This window comes from Cololabis saira, chromosome 3 (genome assembly GCF_033807715.1).
Source record: "Cololabis saira isolate AMF1-May2022 chromosome 3, fColSai1.1, whole genome shotgun sequence".
NCBI lineage: Eukaryota > Metazoa > Chordata > Actinopteri > Beloniformes > Belonidae > Cololabis > Cololabis saira.
In genome coordinates, this window is record NC_084589.1 from 36,158,132 (window position 1) to 36,181,927 (window position 23,796).

At 44.2% G+C, this 23,796-nt stretch overlaps 1 protein-coding gene across 1 annotated transcript in view; it reads right to left on the bottom strand.

Moving 5' to 3' along the window:
* Nucleotides 1-2,811: 2,811 nt before the first annotated feature.
* LOC133438607 (NACHT, LRR and PYD domains-containing protein 3-like) overlaps nucleotides 2,812-23,796 on the bottom strand; it is a 32,769-nt gene continuing 11,784 nt past the window's right edge. The window contains exons 8-13 of the mRNA XM_061717396.1: nucleotides 23,560-23,733; nucleotides 22,792-22,965; nucleotides 10,931-11,104; nucleotides 10,563-10,736; nucleotides 6,907-6,953; nucleotides 2,812-4,955 (exon numbers count right to left, since the gene is read on the bottom strand). Coding sequence (XP_061573380.1) covers nucleotides 4,429-4,955; nucleotides 6,907-6,953; nucleotides 10,563-10,736; nucleotides 10,931-11,104; nucleotides 22,792-22,965; nucleotides 23,560-23,733 — 1,270 coding nt within the window. The 3' untranslated portion in view covers nucleotides 2,812-4,428. The remainder of the gene's footprint in view (nucleotides 4,956-6,906; nucleotides 6,954-10,562; nucleotides 10,737-10,930; nucleotides 11,105-22,791; nucleotides 22,966-23,559; nucleotides 23,734-23,796) is intronic.

Consider the following 23,796-nt stretch of genomic DNA (forward strand, 5'->3'; position numbering starts at 1 on the left):
CTATCTATGTGCAATACTCCCATCCCTTCAAGGGCAATATTATTCTTCCATTCATTTAAGTGCAATATCCCCCCACCCATCGATGTACATTTTTTTATCCTCCCATTCACTCTTGTTTATAGTGTGTGTACATATATATACATTTATGCTTCCTTGCTTACATAGCCTTTGCATGTGTGCACTTTGACGGAGCTGCTGCCTAATTCCACTGTACATGTACATTGATAATAAAGGCTTTCTATTCTATTCTATTCTTAAGTGGCTTATCTCACTAAAAGAAAAGTCATTGCACTTAAAAGTTTACGATTTAAGGACAACAAAATGTTTTTAAGACGAGCCTGCTAAAGGTGCAACCGCTCAGTCCGCCATCTTCTTTCCTCCGCCCCCTCAAACAGATCTTGAGTAGATGATGACGTGTCTACAGAGCAGCAGTAACAGCTTTTATTGTCTGAAAAATGGTTCAAATGTTATTTTATTTACTATTTATTTATTTATTTATTTATAGTTTAAGGGCATGATACACACAATTGTGTAAATATATTTTAAATCTGGGCATCTTTGCTGAGGCTGCTGCCCCCGCGACCCGGGAACGGATAAACGGCGGACGATGGATGGATGGATATTTATTTTAAATACTATATAATTGTTAAATGTGTGAACATTTTTTAAATACATTTTCACACATTTAACAATTATAAACTACTACACTCTTATTTTAGTATTAACAACCTCCATTTCTGTGAAAAAAAAATAAAAATTTGCTAAGAACTCACCATACTCATTCCAGAGAATTTTTTTAGTGTGGATTTATGGACACTAGCTAAGCAGAAACAACCCACAATGCAATGCAGCGGCGTTTGATTGCTAAGTGATACGTATATGTCATAAGTATAATATTAACTATAATAATATTATTATATAATAATATTATAATATTCGTATATAATAATATTATATATCATCATCTTGTTTTCGCCAGAAAAAACGGGAAATAGCGGAGCGGTGCGCTGCTACTGCTGCTGTGACACGTCACTTCCTCCCAACTGCAGGAAGGGACGTGTGCGCTCTTAAGTCCGAATTAATGCACAATACTGATATTTACTTAAAAGTGTGCCGAACTTAAGTATACTTTTTAGTATATACTTTTTAGTATGGCACTTCGGACGTTTGTATGCGAGTGACAGATGCAGTCGCGCGTCTACACTGTCAGGGGTGTGACTTTTTTTGATTTTGATTTGATTTGATTTGACATCTTTATTGACAATGGAAAATGTATAAATACATAGGCCACACCATCATCAAAAGGATAAAAACACAATAAAGCAGGAGCTTATTTCCATTGCAGTCCTTTAAGATATGTGTGTGCGTAAACAATGGTCTGCTGAATGAAAGTGTGGTGTACGTCAGGACATGTGGGAGAAAATGTGGACTGCGTGGGTCGGCCTACCACGCCAGGGAGAGAGATATAAGGCAGGAATACACACATTTAACATACATTACAATACAAAGCAGATCCGAATCCAATTTTAAAACACTATGCACCAGAATATTTTTCAATTAACCTACACCCATCTTCTACCCCTGATAATCCAGCTCCTCACAAAAGTTTTAAAGGAAGCAGAGGAGCTAGTGGATTTCAGATCTTCAGGTAGGCTATTCCAGGCCAAGGCACCGGTGTACAAAAATGAACTTTGACCCCCGTTTGTCCTGAACTTGGCCGGCACCACATTGGTGGAGCTTCCCCTGGTAGCATGTCCATGAATACTATTGACCCTGGTAAAATAGTTAATTAGATATTTTGGCACCGGCTTGTGTAATATTCTGTGTACCATAGAGAGTTTAATTTGTAGCACTCTTTCCTCCACTCTCAGCCACTTGAGGCTTTCAAAATGAAACTGAGTGAGGTGAGTTCTGGGGTGTAGTTGGAGGACTACCCTGACTAATTTATTTTGTGCTGTCTGTAGGCTATGCTTCAGATGTTTTGAAGTGCTAGAGATTAGAACCACGATATGCAAGCATAATCAAAGAGGCACTGAACCAAGGCCCCTGCCAAGATCTCTAGGGCTGTCCTATCTAAGAAAGATGATGTCCTGGCAAGGAATCTGACTCTCTGGTTTACTTTTGATATAACCCTCTTGGCCATACTCTCTCCTGTCAACTTATTGTCCAGGATACAGCCCAGGTAGGTAACCTCCTTCTTATCCGTCACCTCCGTATCGCCCACCACCACCTTGAGTCCATCAACCCTCGCTAATCTAATGCTTGACCCAAATAGGATGGACTCGGTTTTACCTAGGTGGAGGGATAAACGATTGTCAACCAACCAGGTACTGATCTTACTGAGCTCACAGCTAAGTGTTTTTTCTACTTCTGATTTATCCTGATGAGACGTCAGAAGAGCTGCATCGTCAGCAAACAGAAATAGATCACAGTCACAGGCTGACTTCATATCATTGACATATAAGTAATAACTTTGATTGACAGCTCATGAATCAATCAGATTGGATGAAGAATGACAGAAAACACACTGACTGGCCACGGGCGCAGAGAGCTGAGGAGAGTCTTTGAGTAACCAATTAGAGACCAGCATGAAGTCACATGGAAGAAAAGTTTAAGAACATGCAATACACACTCATTTGGCCGGCACCCCTCGCCATTGAGACCTATGTATTTCGGTCCGCACAAAAAACAACTCTGAATAAACCCAGTATGGTAAATTAAATTAAATTAAGTCAGTAAATTAAGTCAGACACATTTTATGAGTGCACAGATGTGATAATTACTTTTTATTACATAATTTATGTGTACTGTCTGTAACTGCTCCTAAAGCTTCTTAAAATGGTAGATATAGACAACGCTCCACTGACATCTGAAGGTGTTTTATTTTCCAACAGACAACGTGAAAAACTGCAAACATAAACAAATATATTTTTAACACGTTGAAGGAAATTTTTACATTTTTAAACAAACGATGAAATTAAATAAATGTATACAAACAAAGACAACAACGTACCGTGTAAGCCTTCTACCACGTTTTTAGGATAGTTAAGTTGTTTTATTTATTTTACGGCAACTCTTGCTCAACACAGAAAGAGCTGCTATCACCACTGAAGCTCAGTTCAGAATGAGCTAGGCTCATCAGGTGCACTCAATTTACCCTGCACCAATTAGGAGGAGGCCTGGCTCTGCCTGTCCCTACAGCAGTACTGAAGTACTGAAGGACATACAGACACACAGATACAATGTTGCTCAAAAGAAACACACATGGTACATATTAGATTATTTTTAGAAACCCAATAAAATAAAAATAGAACAAATTCCCATGTCTGGCTTATTAAGACAGCTACACTGTCTATATATACATTTTTTTTTCCCCCTGTAATTTTAATGGGCGCCCTAGCGCCCCCTATTGACAAGCTGCCACTGCTCAGGAGTTAGGTTGTTCCTAATAAACCTGAAGTTGGACAAGTTAAACTTGATTCTGTTCACAGTCTTTTTTATCTGGTGTTCGAAAAGGAGTTGAAGGTCAAGAGTGATTCATAGGTATTTAATGTTTTGCACCACCCCATTTCTTTTTACCTTGCACATATATGTTGGAATTAATATCAGTGTTTGCCCTTTTTGAGAAGTACATGCATACAGTCTTAGATACATTTAAGTGCATTTGCAATTTCTCAAGCCATTTGACATAGCATCTGTCAGTTCTCTTGCAGCATACAGAACAGTATCATCAGCATACATTTGACAGGTGATATTAGAAGGACAGCAGCTTGGCAGATCATTTATAAATAAACTAAAAGGCAGCAGACCTAGGACCGACCCTTGTGGTACCCCAAGGTTGTTGTTTCGTGACGTTGACTTCATGTTCTTTGTCCTAACACACCGTGTTCTTGATGAGATGTAGGATTTAATCCAGTTCAATGTATTTAGGGAGAGGTTAAAGTAAGACAGTTTAGTTAACAGTATCTGGTGATTAATGGTGTCAAAAGCTTTTCTAAGATCAATAAAAACAGTACCAATAACACCACCTGTATCCAGCTTTGATTTTATGTTTTCCAGGAAGAAACAGACAGCCGTCTCAGTAGAGTGGTGTTTTCTAAAGCCAAATTGCATCCTGTTAAGGGTGTATGGACTGTTGTTAAGATGTCCAATAATTTGCTCCGCTACAAGTTTTTCTATGACCTTGGATACTGCAGGAAGTATACTTATCGGTCTATAATTACTAATTGTTGCAGGATTTCATGATTTAAAGACTGGTGTGATGATAGAGAACTTCCATGGGTTAGGGAAGGACCCTTTGATTATGGATTTATTTATGATGGTAGTTAAGGGTGTTACGAATGAGTCCTTGTGATATTTTAAGAATGATACATCTATCTGTCCAACAGAGACAATTTCTCTGACAGGAGGAGACTGTTGAGACTGAACTCAGCACAGAGACACTAAAGAACCAGACCAGAACCTGAACCCAGGATAGAGAGGTTCAGTGAATGTGGTGTTGAAGGTGTGGAGGTGGATCAGTCTGTCAGAGGAGACGCTGTAGAAGGACAGATTTCCAGCAGGAACATCCACATACACTGCTACTCTCTCAGAGACTGAGGAAGAGGAGGAGGAATATGTTACTGTGTTATTGTGCGAGACAGAGTACCGACCACCATCAGAACAGGACAGACTCCAGGACTGATCGTTCCATCCAAACCTACAGTCTTTAGAGTCTCCTTTCCTTCTGATTCTTCTGTAACTCACTGATACAGAAAAATCTCCTCTCCACTGGACCTCCCAGTAACAGCGACCCGTCAGAACTTCTCTACACAGCAGCTGACACCAGAAATCAAACCTGTCTGGATGATCGGGATATGACTGATCTTCTTCCACACGTGTCATCTTCCTGTTGTTGTCAGACAGTTTGATGTTGTTGTTGACTGTGTTTGTGTCGATGGTGAGTTGACACGAATCTGAAGGAGAGAACAAACAACCCAGCTGCAGTTATTATTGATCTGTCATCACTAGCGAAGCAGGCGGGGGGGCAGAGGGGGTGGCCGCACCGGGCTCACTGCTGTGTGGGGGCCCACGCCGAAGAGGAAAAAAAAAAAGTGTGCTGAATAAAATAAGGAAAGTTGGACTGTATAACACTTGCGTTCATAAGGATAAAGTTTTAAAAAAAACTAAAATAAAAGAAATAGTCCCTTCTCCCCGTGTGTGTCTGCCTGCACGGGTTCGTGCGCGCGCATGTTGTCTTTACTTTTAGCCAGTTGTCGCATCAGAGCCTTAAAGCAGGAAAGTCATGCTGAGTTTCAGCAGCTGAAGTTGATTAAAAACTCTCTCCGGGCTGCATTGATGAGGCCAGACTATCAAACCTCACCTTGCTCTCAATCGAGAGGGGCTTCGCCATTGAAGAGAGCAAAGTGATTGTGACCAAAAAGACGAGTCATTAATGGCCCTTTTCCACTAGTACCTACTCAGCGCGCTTCTACTCGCCACGCCCCCGTCTTGCGCTTTTCCACTACGGGCCGAGGCGGGTGGAGCCGTGCCAAGCAGATACTTTTTCTGTATCTTTTCTGCCGAGGTTCTAAGCGTGCTGAGCCAGCACTTTATCTGACATCACCACCCTCCACGCCACCGATGACGGTTTGAATCAGGAAGCGCGAGAACGACTGGCGGCTCGCGGCGATTTTATTATAGAGCGAAAACGTCTGTTTGGTGATCCAACTCTGAGGTGCAGATGTTCATAAACCTGGTGGCTGACGAGAGAATTAAAAAAGGGAAGCAGACGGGTGATAAGGAACGATCAGATCCATAGGCGCTCTGTTTTACTCTCAGCCGCTCGCGGCTCCAGCTGATTTTCTCATCTGCGCCGACACGAACAAAGGGGTTGTGCAATCGAGTACGTCACAGCAGATTCACCCCAACCCGCCCACTTCTCACCTGGCTGTGGAAAAACAAATGAGGCCAAAGCGGGTGGAGCCGGGACGAGGCATGACGAGCCGTCCCGAGGCGAGTCAGGCTGAGTAGGTACTAGTGGAAAAGCGCCATAAGAAATCCTGTGCTGAGGTCGAGGTTGCCAGATCTGACAGGTTCCAGCCCAAATACATAAAACCCACCGAAATAATGAAAAACCAGCCCGAATCTTACAATCTCTGTTAAAACCATAAATTATTAACTGCGTAATACATTTCATCTTCACATTACTAAATAGCCCAAAAAAGGTTCAGGCTCCAAAAAAAAACTACAATAAAATTGAGTAGATTAAAGCAAATATATTATCAGTGAGTTTATTGTGTAAGTTTATACTTTTCTCTGCCATAATGGAAACTTTTTTGTTAATAAGTTCTCCTAAATATTTAGTAAAAACCAGGAAAAGCAGCCCAAATATATATTTTTCAGCCCAATTGGGCTGAAACCTGCCCAACCTGGCAACACAGATTTAGAACATCCGCAGGAGATTCTCCTCAAAACGATGAAATAAACTCTGTAATGAATAAAATGAAGATCCTTGGATTGAGATTTAAGAAAAATTAAGACATTTAAATGCCTTAATTTAGCAAAAATTGAATTTGAGACTTTTTAAGGATGAGGCAGCATGGATGAGGGCAGACTATAAAACCTCACCTTGCTCTCAATCGAGAGGAAATTCGCCGTTGATAAGAGCAAAGTGTTTGAAAGGTTTGCAGCGATGAAGAACCGGCTGATGGTTCGGAAATAGTTCGGATTTGAAAAAGTTTAAAAATTAAAGTTTTTGCATTTTGGATCGTTCAATGTGCTACCCACCCATCTAGAATGCTTCGCCCCCCCTGGGCTGGGACCCCTGCTCCGCCCCTGTCTGTCATTGATCATTGATGGAGTCACGAATGTGTGATGTGACAGTGTGAAGATGGTTGAATGTGAATGAAATAAAAACACACTTACACTTCCACAGAACTGGTGTCATCCATCGTTGTCCAGTATGCTCCAACCTGAAAGGAGGAGGGGGGTCAGACCAGCACAGTCTCTTTCAACAAACATGGACATTACATGGCTCTCACACACTGATGAAGGAACAGTCCAACACTTGGACAGATTCACTTGAATGCAGAATCCCTGAAGTCCTGTCCTGTGGTCGTCACGTTCCAGCACAGTTTGAACACATTCTTTTAATCTGATTTCATCTTTGCTGAATCAGGAGCAGGAGGAGACCATGTCATGGATGAGTGAACGTGCAGCTCTTATTGTGCTGTGATGGGCCTCAAAACCACACTGCTGTTTACTGGGTCAAGAACGGCTCAGAGTTGTGAACTGCATCTATCAGCTCTGCTGCAGCACCAGATGAGCTGCAGCAGCTCCATCTGCTCAAAGATCTCTGCTCAAAGTGTCATAGAAAAAATTCTGACATTATAGCCTATGGTTTGTAACAAAAGGCCAACAGCTGTAAGGAACAGGATGGAAAGAGGGGTGTAAAAAACATGTAAATGCAGATTAAAGGGTCACATCTCTTTTGTAATGTACACCTTCCTCTAAGAGGACTAGCATCCAATTCAATTCATTTCAATTTACTTTATATGTTGAACAGGGACTGTACATATTAATAAACACATGTGTAAATATGCATGGTTGTAGCCAGAGGCTAATTTCCACCATTCGTCCCCGCGGCAAATTAATGCCAGACACAGAATCGGACACCAGCAGACATACGAGACGAGATATGACATCCATATCAACAAAACACAACATTAAAAAACACGACTGAGCTAGATAAAAATCATTAAGCAATAAAACATGTTACCATTGATAAACCAGTAATTAAGTGACCATAAAGTTAAAGTGCTAGGTGCTTAAGTGCTAGTTTGTAAATTGCTGATGCATATTGCACATTGCCCTATTGCACTTTCCTGGCACACACTGACATGTGTGTGCTAATGTCATTGCACAAGTTGGCATTATAGCGTACATATTTGTTATTATGTATGGACCATTGTACATTTGCATACATACTAAATGTATGAAATGATACAGTAACGGGTCACGACAGGACTTGTTTATCACCAGCAACACCCCTCCCCCCCCAAAAAAAACCCCTTACATTAGAAATACAGTTATCAATTACAGTTTCAATATCGAATTTATTCTAATAGCCCAATTAATGTTCACACCTCTGGTTTTCCTTCAGCCAGATTTTAAGTTTTGCTTTAAAAGAGGGTAAAGTAGGGCTGTCTCTGATAGTGGTAGGAAGACTATTCCAATAGCCCCCCCCAAGATGGACAGAACATTCCTGCCGAACGCAGTGCGTCTGCAGGGAATCTCAACATCTCCTCTGTCGCAGGCCCTGGTGTTCATGCCTTTGACAGTCCTTTTTTTAATGAATTCCCTCAGAGGTGGCGGAGCTAGACCAATTTGCTTGTTTTGGATAAAACAAGCAAATTTGAAAACTCTATAACTATAGAAACTTAAAAAAATCATACTTTTTAAGGATAAGAGAGATGTGATAGGAGTATATTTTTTTATCCAATGTCTTTAAGTGTGTGACTCTATCGGTTTAAGTGCTGTAGAACATGCCAGCGCCCAGCTTGTAAAACAGTAATAAATATGTGAGAAAATCCATCCATCCATTGTCTATACCCGCTTTATCCTTTGAAGGGTTACGGGGGTCTGCTGGAGCCTATCCCAGCTCATTTCAGTGGAGAGGCAGGGGTTACAGCCTGGACAGGTCACCAGTCCATCGCAGGGCCACATCGCAGGGCCACACATGCACACTCACACTCACACCTACGGGCAATTTAGAATCACTAATTAACCTAATATGCATTTTTTTGGACTGTGGGAGGAAGCCGGAGTACCCGGAGAGAACCCACGCAAGCACGGGGAGAACATGCACGGGGAGAAACTCCACACAGAAAGGCCTGGGAGTCGAACCGGGGACCGGGGACCTTCTTGCTGTGAGGCAACAGTGCTAACCACTAAGCCACCGTGCTGCCCTGTGAGAAAATCATACAGTGTAAAAACATGAGAGCTGCAGTAGTGGATAGTGAATTCCTTATTCGTCTAAAATTAGCTAGATTATATTTGACCGACTTTGTCACCTTTTTGATGTGTTTCTTAAATGAGAGAGTTGAGTCAAGGACGACTCCAAGATACCTGAACTCATTTACCAGAGCAAGCTCCTCTCCTCTCATGCCAGAACAGACAGTTTTAGGTGGCTGTTTGGCGAAAAACATGCAGACACTTTTTTTAACATTTAGGGAAAAGGCCTGAGTTTTCCAGCCAGTCCTGAACATTCATTATTACCGAGGTAAGAATCTGGGCAGCCTCTGTGATGTTGGGCCCATCCGCGTAAGCCGCGTAAAGCTGGGTATGGACATTTTTACAGCAATCAAAAATTCATTAATATACACAGAAAATAAAAGGGGAACAAGGACTGATCCTTGGGGGACCCCTACTGGACAGTTTAGGTAAGTGGATTTGGCGCCGTTAATCACAACACACTGTTTTCGATCTGTGAGATAGGATCGGATCGCCTGAGCAGAGACATTGAATTTGGACAGTTTTGTAAGGTGGTCAACGGTGTCAAAGGCCCTCTTGAGGTCCAGATGATGATGAGCCCAGAAACCGAACTGCATAGGATGCAATGCTGTAGGTCCACTATTAAGGTGATTTATTAACTGTTTCGCTACCCATTTTTCAATAACTTTGGAAATTACTGGAAGAACACTGATTGGTCTATAGTTATTAAGCTCAGATGTACTTCCGGATTTGAAAATTGGGTTTACTACACTCACCTTCCAGTTACATGGGACAACAGAATATTTGATAGACATATTTATTAGCTGAGTGATGGGACAGACAAGAGACTCCTTGTGGCATATTAAGAAATCTGTGTCAAGGCCATACTCATCCTTGGCACTGGAGCGCTAATAATTTTCAAAACTTCTATTTCATAGACCCCAGTTATGTTAAAAACTTGCTGTTCATGATTGACAGGGTAAAAAACACAATCAGGAGCAGTGAACAGACCTGATATTTCTTGAATAAACTTAATAAAAAAACAAGTTAAATTCTTCAGCCAGGGTGACAGGATCTCTCACTAACTGGTTGTTTATATTTAGCTCCATTCCTTTAGTATTATGTTTTGTCTGCCGACCAAATTTTTGAATTTCCTTTAGCATTCTCGATTATGTTAAAAAAAAATGCTTTAACTTTCCGTAGGGCTGATGTTACTTTATTCCGTGCAGAAGTGAAGTTTTGACAATCAACAGTTAGACCGTTTTTTTTAATGTTTTTTTTAACATCCGGTCTCTAACTTTTTGCAATGCGTGACATACTTGAGTGAACCAAGGAAGGCAGTTGGATTTATTTGTCCTGCAGCTCCCTTTTCTGGAGAAGGACATAACCTCCTTGATTTTATTAGAGATGGAGTCAGCACTTGAATTTATATCACCCTCAAAATACCAATGTTCCCATTCTAGCTCCTTAAAAGCTTTGACAAGATTTCCTCTCAGAGGACATATGTGCAAATCCAGAGAGCCACAAAGATGATGTCCACAACATCACAATGAAGAGTCCAGCCCACTGATGTCCTTCTGTCTTCATACCTGAGAGTGTCCAGTCTCCAGCAGGGATCCTTCAGTCCAGCAGACAAAAGCTTCACTGCTGACTCTCCTGGATGGTTGTAGCTCAGGTCCAGCTCTCTCAGATGGGAGGGGTTGGAGCTCAGAGCTGAGACCAGAGAAGCACAGCCTTCCTCTGAGATCAGACAGCCTGAAAGCCTGCAGACACATAACACAACACACATGCAGAGACTCTGAGAGAACTGCTCTGAGACTACAGCTGACTCTGTCCTCGTGTCCACCTGATGATGGCGCTGAAGGAAAAGTCAGAGGATCAGCAGAAACACATCAACAATCTTCAATATCAACCACAGTTCTAACGGTCAACAGTTGAACACTTGGTGGATTCTGACCTGAGAGACTCCAGGTGACAGTGTGGATTCTCCAGTCCAGGACACAGCTTCTTCAGTCCTGAATCCTGCAGGTGGTTGTTACTCAGGTCCAGTTCTGTCAGACTGGAGGACTGAGAGCTGAGAACTGAGGACAGATCTGCACAGATGTCCTCTGAGAGGTTACAGACACTTAACCTGGAGAGGAGATAAAAGAGAAATGATGAAGTTATTTAGGAAAACTTGTATATAACATCCCCTCCTTGAACCGCCACCTTACTGTGGTGGAGGGGTTTGTGTTGCCCTAGTGATCCTAGGAGCTATGTTGTCGGGGGCATTACGCCCCTGGTAGGGTCTCCCATGGCAAACAGGTCCTAGGTGACGGGCCAGACTAAGAGCGGTTCACAAGCCTATCATGAAGAGGAAGACAGCAAGGACCGTAACGTCACCCAGATCGGCGTCACCGGGGCCCCTCCCTGGAGCCAGGCCTGGGGTTGGGGCTCGAAGGCGAGCACCTGGTGGCCGGGTCTTTGCCCGTGGAACCCGGCCGGGCTCCGCCCGAAATGGCGACATGGGCCCGCCTTCCCGTAGGCCCACCACCCGCAGGAAGGTCCATGATAGGAGCCGGTGCTTGTGCGTGAGGTTGAGAGATACCGACTAGAGATAGTCGGGCTCACCTCCACACATAGCTTGGGCTCTGGAACCCAGCTCCTTGAAAGGGGGTGGACCCTCCATTACTCTGGAGTTGCCCAGGGTGAGAGGCGGCGAGCTGGTGTGGGCTTGTTTATAGCCCCCCAGCTCAGTCGCCATGTGTTGGATTTCACCCCGGTGAACGAGAGGGTCGCTTCCTATGGGGGTATTATTGTTCCAATATTATTTGTGTGTGCGTAAAAATATTTGTGTGTCTGTATTCACATTTGTGTGTGCGTAAAAAGATTTGTGTGTCTGTTTTCACATTTATGTGTGTGTAAAAAGATTTGCGTGTCTGTATTCACATTTATGTGTGCGTAAAAAAATGCGTACTGAGATCTGTAAATGTCTGTCTACAGTTACAACTCAGTACACGTGGATTTTGACACACTTCTGCCGGTTAGGTTCAGAGAGTCTGTTACTACGGTAACTGACCGAGAGCTTAAGTTACCTCCCTTTGTGAAACAGGCTAGAGTTACCCCTCTCTCTCTGGTTTGAGTTACCTCCCTTTGTGAAACGGAAAACTCAGAGTTTCCCTCATTTCAGGGTTAACAGACTCAGAGTTTTCACTAAACCTGCTTTGTGAAACGGACCCCGGGACACCGGAGCAGATAAAAATAAAGCCGAAGAATATACGGAAGGCGTACATTGGCGCCAAACAGAACAACTCTAGAAGTGCACATGATACGGTCAGTTGTCCATAATTGGAGATTTTGGATAACCTGCTAGGGAGTCGACCTTTGTCCCAAGCCGGACAACACGGGGTGGATGTCGGTTTCGAGGCATTTGACCAAGGTGAGTTGCTATCTTAGTTGCTAAAACTTGTTGCCTGGGCACACACCATATGGGCTTGCATGCTCCGAACGAATATGAATAACGATTTACAGTACTTATTGGGGGGGTTATTGTCTGAGTTTAACGAAAATGCATTTATATTATAACACACTGATCAGGTTTAATCAGAATTCTGATTTAAAACCAATCACAGCTGTTTTCCAGGGTCAAAATGAACCCGGTGTGACTGTTTATAAAACAAAGTACCTAAAACACAGTTTAATGAAAGTAGTCATGATTATATTTGCAAAGAACATAATATGGAACCAATAATGTGATTATTCTGACAACTAGACAAAATAAATCCTTATGTCTGACATAAAATGAATAAGATATAAATAATTTTTCATTTTTGTAACCCTCTGCAGAAGCAGCAACAGAGATGGGGGGCCATAATGATTCAACACAGCATGGCTTCGCTGAGACTTGTCTGGTTGAAAGATCTGCTGAGACCTCAAGGAGCAGTTCCCCGCTGCAGAGGAACTCTGAGTTACCAGGTAAGTTCTGCAAAATATGCTGGCTGCAACAACCAATGCTTCTTTATGTTTAGACATATACCCACATAAGGACTGGTAATAGGTTTTACACCAATTCTGTCTTCTGAGACAAGTGCCCAGAGACCTCGTCGGAGGCGGCAGGGGCATAGAGGCGATGATGGGTGAGATGAGGGATTTTTGGCAAGATCAGCTTCGAGAGAGTGATGAGCGACAGGAGCGGGTGCTGACCACACTTATGGAGGGCACAAATAACATGTTCGGAGCACCCACATCCCACATCCCATGAACTCCACCCCACAACCAGATGCCCACCCAGGGTCATCCACATACCGCAACCTCTAGACATTTTGTAAACCTAAAATTGGTAAATGTTTAGATATTGTTTTAGTTCAGCTCCATAATTTGTAAAGCTTTTTTTACGATTTGCACATTTAAAGATATTTTGTTTTAGTTCAGCTTTTTTTGGTACCTCCCATAATTTCTAAACCTTTTTTACGATTTGCACATTTAAAGATATTTTGTTTAAGATTTGTATATCATCTTGTATTTTTTTTTGTATCTCTTCATAATAAATGTACACTCAAAACACTAATGGTCATGTAAACTTGTGACTTGTTTCCACTCAAGCTCATAAGACTGCAGGACATCTTCTAGTTCCAGCATAAGTGCTAAAACATCGGCAAGATTAACTTTTCTGCTTGCCAGATGTTGAGTTGTTACTTTGGCCGTATCATTATCAAAAAAGTGAACAAGTACTTACATCATTTTGTCCTGCTCTGGCTGGTGACTTCATCAATGTTTAAAGAAAACACTCTTTTTGAGGTTCTCTGACAGCAGTTTTTTTAAACTCTGGTGCTGTGCCCATACCTGTCAAGTCTCCCGTTTTGGCTGGGAAACTACCGTATTTTACCCCTCTTTCCCGCCGTACTCCCTTATTAGTATTTTCCCATATTAGTGTTTTGCATGTAAACGTACTGACTGAGTGCTACGCGCCAACTAGTGGTGTGAAGGCTGTATTGCTACTGTAGCCTGGCGTGAGCCTGTGAGTCCGAACTCAGGGCAAAGGAAACGTGATTTGACGGACAAATCGTTTTACACACAGATCGCATTTACAGATTTGCCACGGCAGAAGTGTGTCAAAATCCACGTGTACAAAGACAGCCAATCGAGAGCTCCCGCCTGAGTTGTAACTGTAGACAGACATTTACAGATCTCAGTACGCATTTTTTTTACGCACACATAAATGTGAATACAGACACACAAATCTTTTTACACACATAAATGTGAATACAGACACACAAATCTTTTTACGCACACACAAATGTGAATACAGACACACAAATCTTTTTACGCACACACAAATGTTTGATTACACACACACAGATTGAGATACACACACACAAATAATATTGGAACAATAATACCCCCATAGTTTCCCTGCGTCTTCGGGTCGGGGAAAGGCACTGTTGTTTGTGCCTACGGGCCAAACAGCAGTGCGGAGTACCCGGCCTTCTTGGAGTCCCTGGGAGGAGTACTGGATAGTGCTCCAACTGGGGATTCCATTGTTCTACTGGGGAACTTCAACACTCACGTGGGCAATGACAGTGATACCTGGAGAGGCGTGATTGGGAGGAACAGCCTCCCCAATCAGAACCCGAGCGGTGTTTTGTTGTTGGACTTCTGTGCTAGGCACGGTTTTTTTCATATCGAACACCATGTTCAAACCTAAGGGTGTCCATCAGTGCACGTGGCACCAGGACACCTTAGGCCGGAGGTCAATGATCGACTTTGTTGTCGTTTCATCTGACCTTCGGCCGCATGTCTTGGACACTCGGGTGAAGAGAGGGGCTGCGCTGTCAACTGATCACCACCTGGTGGTGAGTTGGATGCGCTGACAGAGGAAGAGGCTGGACAGACCGGGCAGACCCAAACGGATTGTGAGGGTCTGTTGGGAACGTCTGGCTGAGCCCTCTGTCAGGGACATCTTCAACTCTCACTTCCGAGAGAACTTCTCTCAGATCCCGGGGAGGCGGGGGACATCAAGTCCGAGTGGACCATGTTCTCTGCCTCCATTTTCGACGCGGCGGCTCGAAGTTGTGGTCGCAAGGTCTCTGGTGCCTGTCGTGGCGGCAATCGTAGAACCCGGTGGTGGACACCGGAAGTACAGGATGCCGTCAGACTGAAGAAGGAGTCCTACCGGGCTATGTTAGCCTGTGGGACTCCTGACGCAGTAGATGGGTACTGCAGGCCAAGCGAGCTGCGGCTCGGGCAGTCCTGGAGGCAAAAACCCTGGTCTGGGAGGAGTTCGGTGAGGCCATGGAGGAAGACTTTCGGTCGGCCTCGAGGAAATTCTGGCGGACCGTTTGGCACCTCAGAAGGGGGAAGCAGTACTCTGCCGGCACTGTTTATTGTGTGGGTGGGGAGCTGTTGACCTCGACTGGGGACATCGTCGGACGGTGGAAGGAATACTTCGAGGATCTCCTCAACCCGACTGACATGCCTTCCACTGAGGAAGCAGAGAGTGGGGACTCTGGGGCGTGCTCATCCATCACCCAAGCCGGGTGGTTCATAAGCTCCTCAGTGGCAGGGCACCGGGGGTGGATGACATTCGCTCGGAGTACCTCAAGTCTCTGGATGTCGTAGGGCTGTCTTGGTTGACACGCCTCTGCGACATTGCATGGAGGAAGGGGACAGTACCGCTGGAGTGGCAAACCGGTTTGGTGCTCCCTCTATTTAAAAAGGGGGACAGGAGAGTGTGCTCCAACTATAGGGTGATCACACTTCTCAGCCTCCCCGGGAAAGTCTACGCCAGGGTACTGGAGGAGAATACGGCCGTTAGTTGAACCGCGGATTCAGGAGGAACAATGCGGTTTTCATCCCGGGCGCGGAACACTGGACCAGCTCTATACCCTCCGCAGGGTGCTCGAGGGTTCATGGGAATTTGCCCAACCAGTATACATGTGTTTTGTGGATCTGGAGAAGGCATTTGACCGTGTCCCTCGTGCCATTCTGTGGGGGGCGCTCAGTGAGTATGGAGTCCGGGACCCTCTATTAAGGGCTGTCCGGTCTCTGTATGATCGGAGCAGGAGTCTGGTTCGCATTGCCGGCAGTAGATCAGACTTGTTCCCGGTGCATGTTGGACTCCGGCAGGGCTGCCCTTTGTCACCGGTCCTGTTCATAATTTTTATGGACAGGATTTCTAGGCGCAGCAAGGGGCCGGAGGGGATCCGGTTTGGGAACCACAGGATTTCGTCTCTGCTTTTTGCGGATGACGTTGTCCTGTTGGCTTCATTGGACCGGGACCTTCAGCACGTGCTGGGGCGGTTTGAGGCTGAGTGCGACGCGGCAGGGATGAGAATCAGCACCTCCAAGACCGAGGCCATGGTTCTCCACCGGGAAAGGGTGGCATGCCTTCTCCGGGTGGGTGGAGAAGTCCTGCCTCAGGTGGAGGAGTTCAAGTATCTCGGGATCTTGTTCACGAGTGAGGGAACAATGGAGCGTGAGATTGACAGACGGATCGGTGCAGCGTCCGCAGTTATGCGGTCGATGTACCGGACCGTCGTGGTGAAGAGGGAGCTGAGTCGAAAGGCGAAGCTCTCGATTTACCGGTCAATCTACGCCCCTACCCTCACCTATGGTCATGAACTTTGGGTAGTGACCGAAAGGACAAGATCGCGGATACAAGCGGCCGAGATGAGTTTCCTCCGCAGGGTGGCTGGACGCTCCCTTAGAGATAGGGTGAGGAGTTCGGTCACCCGGGAGGAGCTCGGAGTCGAGCCGCTGTTCCTTCACATTGAGAGGAGTCAGCTGAGGTGGCTTGGGCATGTCAGGGTTTGACATTCCCCCCAGCCTTTCAGTTTCTGTTTTGCCCCGCCTGTGTCCCATCTGCCCTGATTGTCTGGACCTGTGTCTCGTCGTGTCTCGTTATCCCCTGTGTATATCTGGTCTTGTCATGCCCTTGTTCCCTGTCGGTCCGTACTGTTTTATCCTTCATGTTTCCTGCCACGTTTTTTTCGTGCCCAAGTTTTTTGATCCCTGTTTAGTTTCTTTTGATCCTGCCAAGCAGCACTTTGTTTTTGGTTTTCTGGAATAAATCCTGGGTTTTTGCAACTCCTGCCTCCTGCTCTCCTGCATTTGGGTCCACATCACACACCAGACGTGACAGAACGGGCCGACCAAAAATGGACCCAGCGGGAGAGTGGATTTCCCTCTGGAAGTTTCTCCGCCAGGAGGTGGAGGAGAAAAATATGAGGTGGTTCGAGGAAGAGGAGTCCCCCTTCTGGGGAACACGCCTGGCTCGGGGTGGGCCCCGGAGCATCCAGGCTCTGGAGCGACGGCGTCGACGCCAGCCCTAGCTAGCCGCTGTTCCGGCGGTGGTCTTGGGCGCGTCGTCGTTGGTGGTCCCGGACGCATCAGCCCCTGCTCCGGTGATGGTCCCGGACCCCCCGCAGCCAGCGCCACGGACCCGGGTTCCCCTGCAGCCAGCGCCACGGACCCGGGTACCCCCGCAGCCAGCGCCCCGGACCCGGGTACCCCCGCAGCCAGCGCCTCGGACCCGGGTACCCCCGCAGCCAGCGCCTCGGACCCGGGTACCCCCGCAGCCAGCGCCCCAGACCCGGGTACCCCCGCAGCCAGCGCCTCAGACCAGGCCCCCTCCACCCGCCCTGGGTGATATGTCCATGAGGGGACATCTGGGATCTGTCCCTTGAGGGGGGGTTCTGTCAGGGTTTAACATTCCCCCCAGCCTTTCAGTTTCTGTTTTGCCCCGTCTGTGTCCCATCTGCCCTGATTGTCTGCACCTGTGTCTCGTCGTGTCTCGTTATCTCCTGTGTATATCTGGTCTTGTCAATCCCTTGTTCCCTGTCGGTCCGTACTGTTTTGTCCTCCATGTTTCCTGCCACGTTTTTCCTGCCCAAGTTTTTTGATCCCCGTTTCTTTTGATCCTGCCAAGCAACGCTTTGTTTTTGGTTTTCTGGAATAAATCCTTGGTTTTTGCAACTCCTCCCTCCTGCTCTCCTGCGTTTGGGTCCCAATCACACACCAGACGTGACAGGGCATTTGTACCGGATGCATCCTGGACGCCTCCCTAGGGAGGTGTTCCAGGCATGTCCCTCCGGGAGGAGACCCCGGGGAGGACCCATGACACGCTGGAGAGACTATGTCTCTCGGCTGGCCTGGGAACGCCTCGGTCTCCCCCCTGGATGGATGGATGTATATAACATTTCATGTACAAGACAACTCAAAGTGCTTAAAATAAAAACATTTTAAAAAATGAATTAAAAACGTAAGAAATTAAGAGCAGTAATTTAAGACAGATAGACATAAGTCAATAAAAAGGTTTTCAACTTGACTTAAGGCTATAGAGAGTTTCAGCATACCTGATGCATTCTCGGAGTTTGTTTCACAGGTGAGGAGCAAAAGCTGAACGAAATCATTCAGAGATTTATAAACCAGCAGCAGGATTTTAACATCTATTATGGGACAGACAGGAAACCAGTGTAATGACCATCAACCGGTCTATCAAGATGTTCTTGTTGATTGTGTTGAATGCAGCACTGAGATCCAGTAAGATTAAGACTGAAATGTTGCCATTATTGGAGTGGATATCATTAAGACCTTTACTAGAGCTGTCTCAGTGCTGTGATGTGGCCGGAAACCTGACTGGAACACATCAAAACTTTTCGTGTCAGAACGTTGTACAGGTTTTGGAAAAATGAGTTAAATTCAGGATATCAACAAGAAAGGCCACTCCACAGCTACGACACTTGTTCAAATGACTGATGATTGATTGCTTGAAATGGATGACAAAAAAATGTTGGTACTAAACTGTTGGATATGAGGGCAGTATTTGATGTTCTTGACCATAATGTGTTATTGAATAAGTTAAGCTGCTATGGTTTTGAATCAACTGCTATAGCATGTGGTAAGAGTTTTTTCTCTGATAGGAAAAGCACTGTTTACTTTAATGGTAGCGATTCCAAGCTGAGAGCCGTGGAGTTCTCCAAGGGAGTTCTTTGGGACCACTTTTATTTTCAATATTCATCAATAATTTACTGTTTATTCTAAATTATGCCACCATTGCAATGTATGCTGATGACTAGACAGTTTTACATCGGCAAATGAGCCTGCTGGATTAACTGAGATTTAAAGGGTGGAATTAAAATTAACATAAAAATGGACGATAAGAAACAAATGAGTTCTGAATAAGGTGAAGAGAAAGTGGACTGTTTTAGGTTCAAAACATTTATTAAGAGAAAACCCTGTGCTATGGTTAACTATGGGTGAACTAGTGATAGAGCAAGTAACAGAAGTGAAGGTATTGGGGGATGTTGTAGAGAGTGAAATGTCCTGGAATAGACAAGTTGACCAAATATTGTTTTTGCCTAATGATTTGATTAAACAGGTGATACATGCATCGGTCTTGTCAAATGTAGATTATTGCTCCATGATTTGGTCCAGTACAACCAAACATAACCTGGCCAGACTGCAGGTCAAAGAACAAAGCAGATAGCTGAGTCATTCAGTGCTTTTATCAGACGAGTGGATAAATATAATGAAACCCCATCCATCCTGGTTAAGTGGAGAATGTAGGATGCAATATTCATCGATGACGTTAATCAATAAAGTAGTTATGACTTAAACACCAGAAACACTCTACAGAAGATTATCATTTTGTTCACACACACAATAATTGGTCGAGGCGGACATCAGCAGGTGGTTTTCCGTTGCCTCCATGTCGAAGTAACTTAAAACAGAAGACAATGAATCACAGAGCGATGGTGGTGTGGAGTAAATTACCAGATGTTTGGGCTTTAGATAATATGATAAGCTTTAAGAAGAAGTTCAAGTTATTTTTGTTTACTCAGGAGAATAAAATGGACTGTTAAGACTTGAGCTATTAAGCCCCAGATATACTTGCAGGTCAGAACGTGTACGCCTCATGGCCGGCACGCATATCCTGCTTTCATTTGACACGTAGACGTGCACGTTCTCAAAAAGACACTGAACGCGACCTGCACTTCTCGCTGTGGCCGCGTGTGGTGCTGGTCCCAGTCAGATAACTGCCACAAGTAACGATGCGGAGGTCGCTGCCGCTGTTTCCTTTGCCCAGATCGCAACCAAAGCAATGTTATAATCTCCTCTTCATCCAATATTGACATGTCAACTTGTTTGTTGTTCAAATCCGCCACTGCTACTACTGCTGCTACTACCTCTACTACTAAATATTTAATCACTTTTCCAACTGCTGCTCTGCTTACTGTCCCCCATCGGTTACCGCCGGTACGATGCGCTCTCCTCACGTACCATGGAGTGACGTTGCAGTTGGTGGTGCACGCCAACGGACGCAAACGGACACGAACGCAAGCACCAACAGCAAGTATATCTGGGGCTTTAATCTGTTTATTGTGTTGACACTGTTTCCTTTTCCTCTATTTCTTTTGTGTTTGTGTGTGTAGTTTTGCTAAATGGGGGTGGAGCGTGGGGGGTGTTAAAATGTGAACAGCACATGATTATTTGTTCCATCTCACACTCTCCAGAAAGTTGTTGTGTTGTTGAAAAATGGAAAATATTTTTTTATTCTTTTTAAATTTAGCTATTGATTTGATTTTTCTTAATATTGTGTTTGAGAGTGTGATGAGAAAATGTAAATCCTGACTTTCAAAAGAGTCAATGTTGAGTCAAAATGCCATTGTGCTGATTATAATGTTGTTTTTTACTTTTAGGAGGTGTCCTAGTGTCTGTTGTCTCTGAGTTGTGGGCATGTATGTTTTATATATTTTCATTAATGATAATGTTGTAATTCAGCTAAAATGAGGTTTTGCATCGACATTTTCCCTCATCAGTGCCCACAGTACGGACCCGGCAACTGCACACGAGTCAGCGGTAAGTGACGTTATTTTTTTATGTTATTTATATTTGTCTATGAGTATGCATGGGCTAAGCTTAGCTCCGGAGCCCCGGAGCCCCGGACCGGTGAGGAGCCCCGACGGTTACCGTAATACATTTTTTTCTGTTTATGGTTTCAGATCTTCCAAGCACCTGAAGCTGTTCAACGACACCTTCAGAAGAAATGCATGGTCCTTCCTTGAGCCAGCAATAGTGCATACATGTTATTTATATACAATGTATGTTTTATTTTTTAACAATAAAGTTGTCATTTGTGAAAATTCAGTGTTGTGATTTCTTTACAGTTAACATGATTCATTTGTCTTGAGGAATTGGAATAAAGAACTGTGGTGTACCTGATTAGAAATCTTCCTGTGTGAATTAGTGTAAAGACGAGGTGAGTGACTAAAGGCTGATTTATGGTTCCGCGTTACACCAACGCAGAGCCTACGGCGTAGGGTACGCGTCGATTTAACGCAGAACCATAAATCAGGCTTTAAGATCTGTTTCCACCGTGTAACTGAATGCGAGCGTCCGACTATCGCGTCGATCTGCGTGACATCGGACGCTCTCTGTCCACACTGAAACCGTTAAACAAAAAAAAAATAAAGCTATGGAATTTATTTTGTCGCAGAAACTCCCTGGCATGGGACACGCTTTGTGTACGCAGCCGGCTGCTCTGGCCGGAGCGAGGTTTTGTTCCCTCCCCTGCTACACGTCATTCAAGCAGCCAATCAGCACAGAGCCTCATTATCATAGCCTCCCCTCCCCTCAGGATCACTCATAGAAAAAGAAGGTTAGGAGCGGTAAAACTAGAGACATGGCCCACAGGCTGAATTTCTGTTTTATGTAGAAAAAACAAGCTTTAGATTGTTTTTAAGACATTCAAGGCCTGTTTAAAATATACATTAAATGCCATAATAGGTCCCCTTTAAGGCAATTGAGAGTTTCAGCATCCCTGATGCATTCTGGGAGTTTGTTCCACAGGTGAGGAGCAAAAGCTGAACGCTGACATCGTGTTTTGTTTTAACTCTGGGTATAGAAGGTAGGCGTCTCCCTGACGACCTGAGGGTTCTGGTTGGTTCATCATGGACCAGGAGATCAGAGATGTATTTTGATCCGAAATCATTCAGAGATTCATAAACCAGCAGCAGGATTTTAACATCTGTTTTGGGACAGACAGCAAACCAGTGTAAAGCTCTAAGAACTGGAGTTGTATGGTCCACTCTCCTCCACATGTTCTTTAAAGGAAACAGGCTGACTTTTCTACTTTCTTAATGTGGCTGTTCAGGTATGAGTCCACAACCACTCCTTGATTTCTGGGTTGGCTATTTGTTTTTAGCTTCACTACTTGAAGCTGAGTGCTGACGTTTAATCTTATTTTCTTGGTTCCAAACACAATTATTTCTGTTTTTCTCTTCAATTAACTGAATGAAATCGTGGCACATCCACTTTTTAATGTGATCAATGCATTTTATTAGGGATGCCCTAGGGATGCCCTTTTTTTCACACCGAGCCCGCATACCCATACCAACTAAAATGTGAACAGCACATGATTATTTGTTCTACCTCCCATTGTCCAGAAAGTTGTTGCATTGTTGAAAGATGGAAAATATTTTTTTATTCTTTTTAAATTGAGCTATGGATTTGATTTTTCTTAATATCTTGTTTGAGAGTGTGATGAGAAAATATAAATCCTGACTTTCAAAAGAGGAAATGTAGAGTCATAATGCCATTGTGCTGATTATAATGTTTGTTTTTTTTTTACTTTGAGTAGGTGTCAAATCTCTGTTGACTCTGAGTTGTGAGCATATTGTTTTATGTATTTTAACTAATGATAATGTTGTAATTCAGCTGATGATTCTGATGAGACCCCAGAGAAACTGCTGTGAAAGGTCAGCAGCTAACGGGGATCAAAGAAAACAACCAAACAAACTGTTCTAAAGGTCAACAGTTGAACACTTGGTGGATTCTGACCTGAGAGACTCCAGGTGACAGTGTGGACTCTCCAGTCCAGGACACAGCTCCTTCAGTCCTGAATCCTGCAGGGGGTTGTTACTCAGGTCCAGTTCTGTCAGACTGGAGGACTGAGAGCTGAGAACTGAGGACAGATCTGCACAGATGTCCTCTGAGAGGTTACAACAACTCAACCTGGAGAGGACATTAAAGAGAGATCTTGATGTTATCTAGGAAAGTTTATTTGTTTAACACTTCATGAACAAGACAACTCAAACTCGGCAGGTGGTTTTCTGTTGCCTCCATGTAGAAGTAACTTAAAACAGAAGACAATGAGTCCCAGAGCGACGGCGGCGAGGAATTAATTACCAGACGTTTGGATTGGAGATAATAATATGGTATGCTTTAAGAAGAAGCTCAAGTAATTTCTGTTTACCCAGGAAGAATAAAATGCACCGTTGAGAAGTGAGCTATTGATTAGTTTTTTCTTAATATCTTGTTTGAGAGTGTGATGAGAAAATGTAATTCCTGGGTTTAAAAAGAGGGAATGTAAACTCATAATGCCATTGTGCTGATTATAATGTTGTTATTTTTGTACTTTGAGCAGGTGTCCTAGCGTCTGTTATCTGATGTGAGCATTATGTTTATGTATTTTAATTAATGATAATGTTGTAATTCAGCTGATGATTCTGATGAGACCCCAGATAATCTGCTAACGGAGATCTAATATAACAACAACCAAACAAACAGTTCTAAAGGTCAACAGTTGAACACTTGGTTCATTCTGACCTGAGAGACTCCAGGTGACAGTGTGGACTCTCCAGTCCAGGACACAGCTCCTTCAGTCCTGAATCCTGCAGGGGGTTGTTACTCAGGTCCAGTTCTGTCAGACTGGAGGACGGAGAGCTGAGAACTGAGGACAGATCTGCACAGATGTCCTCTGAGAGGTTACAACCACTCAACCTGCAGAGGAGATTAAAGAGAAATGATAAGGTTATTTAAAAGTGGATTATGCCATTTAACAAA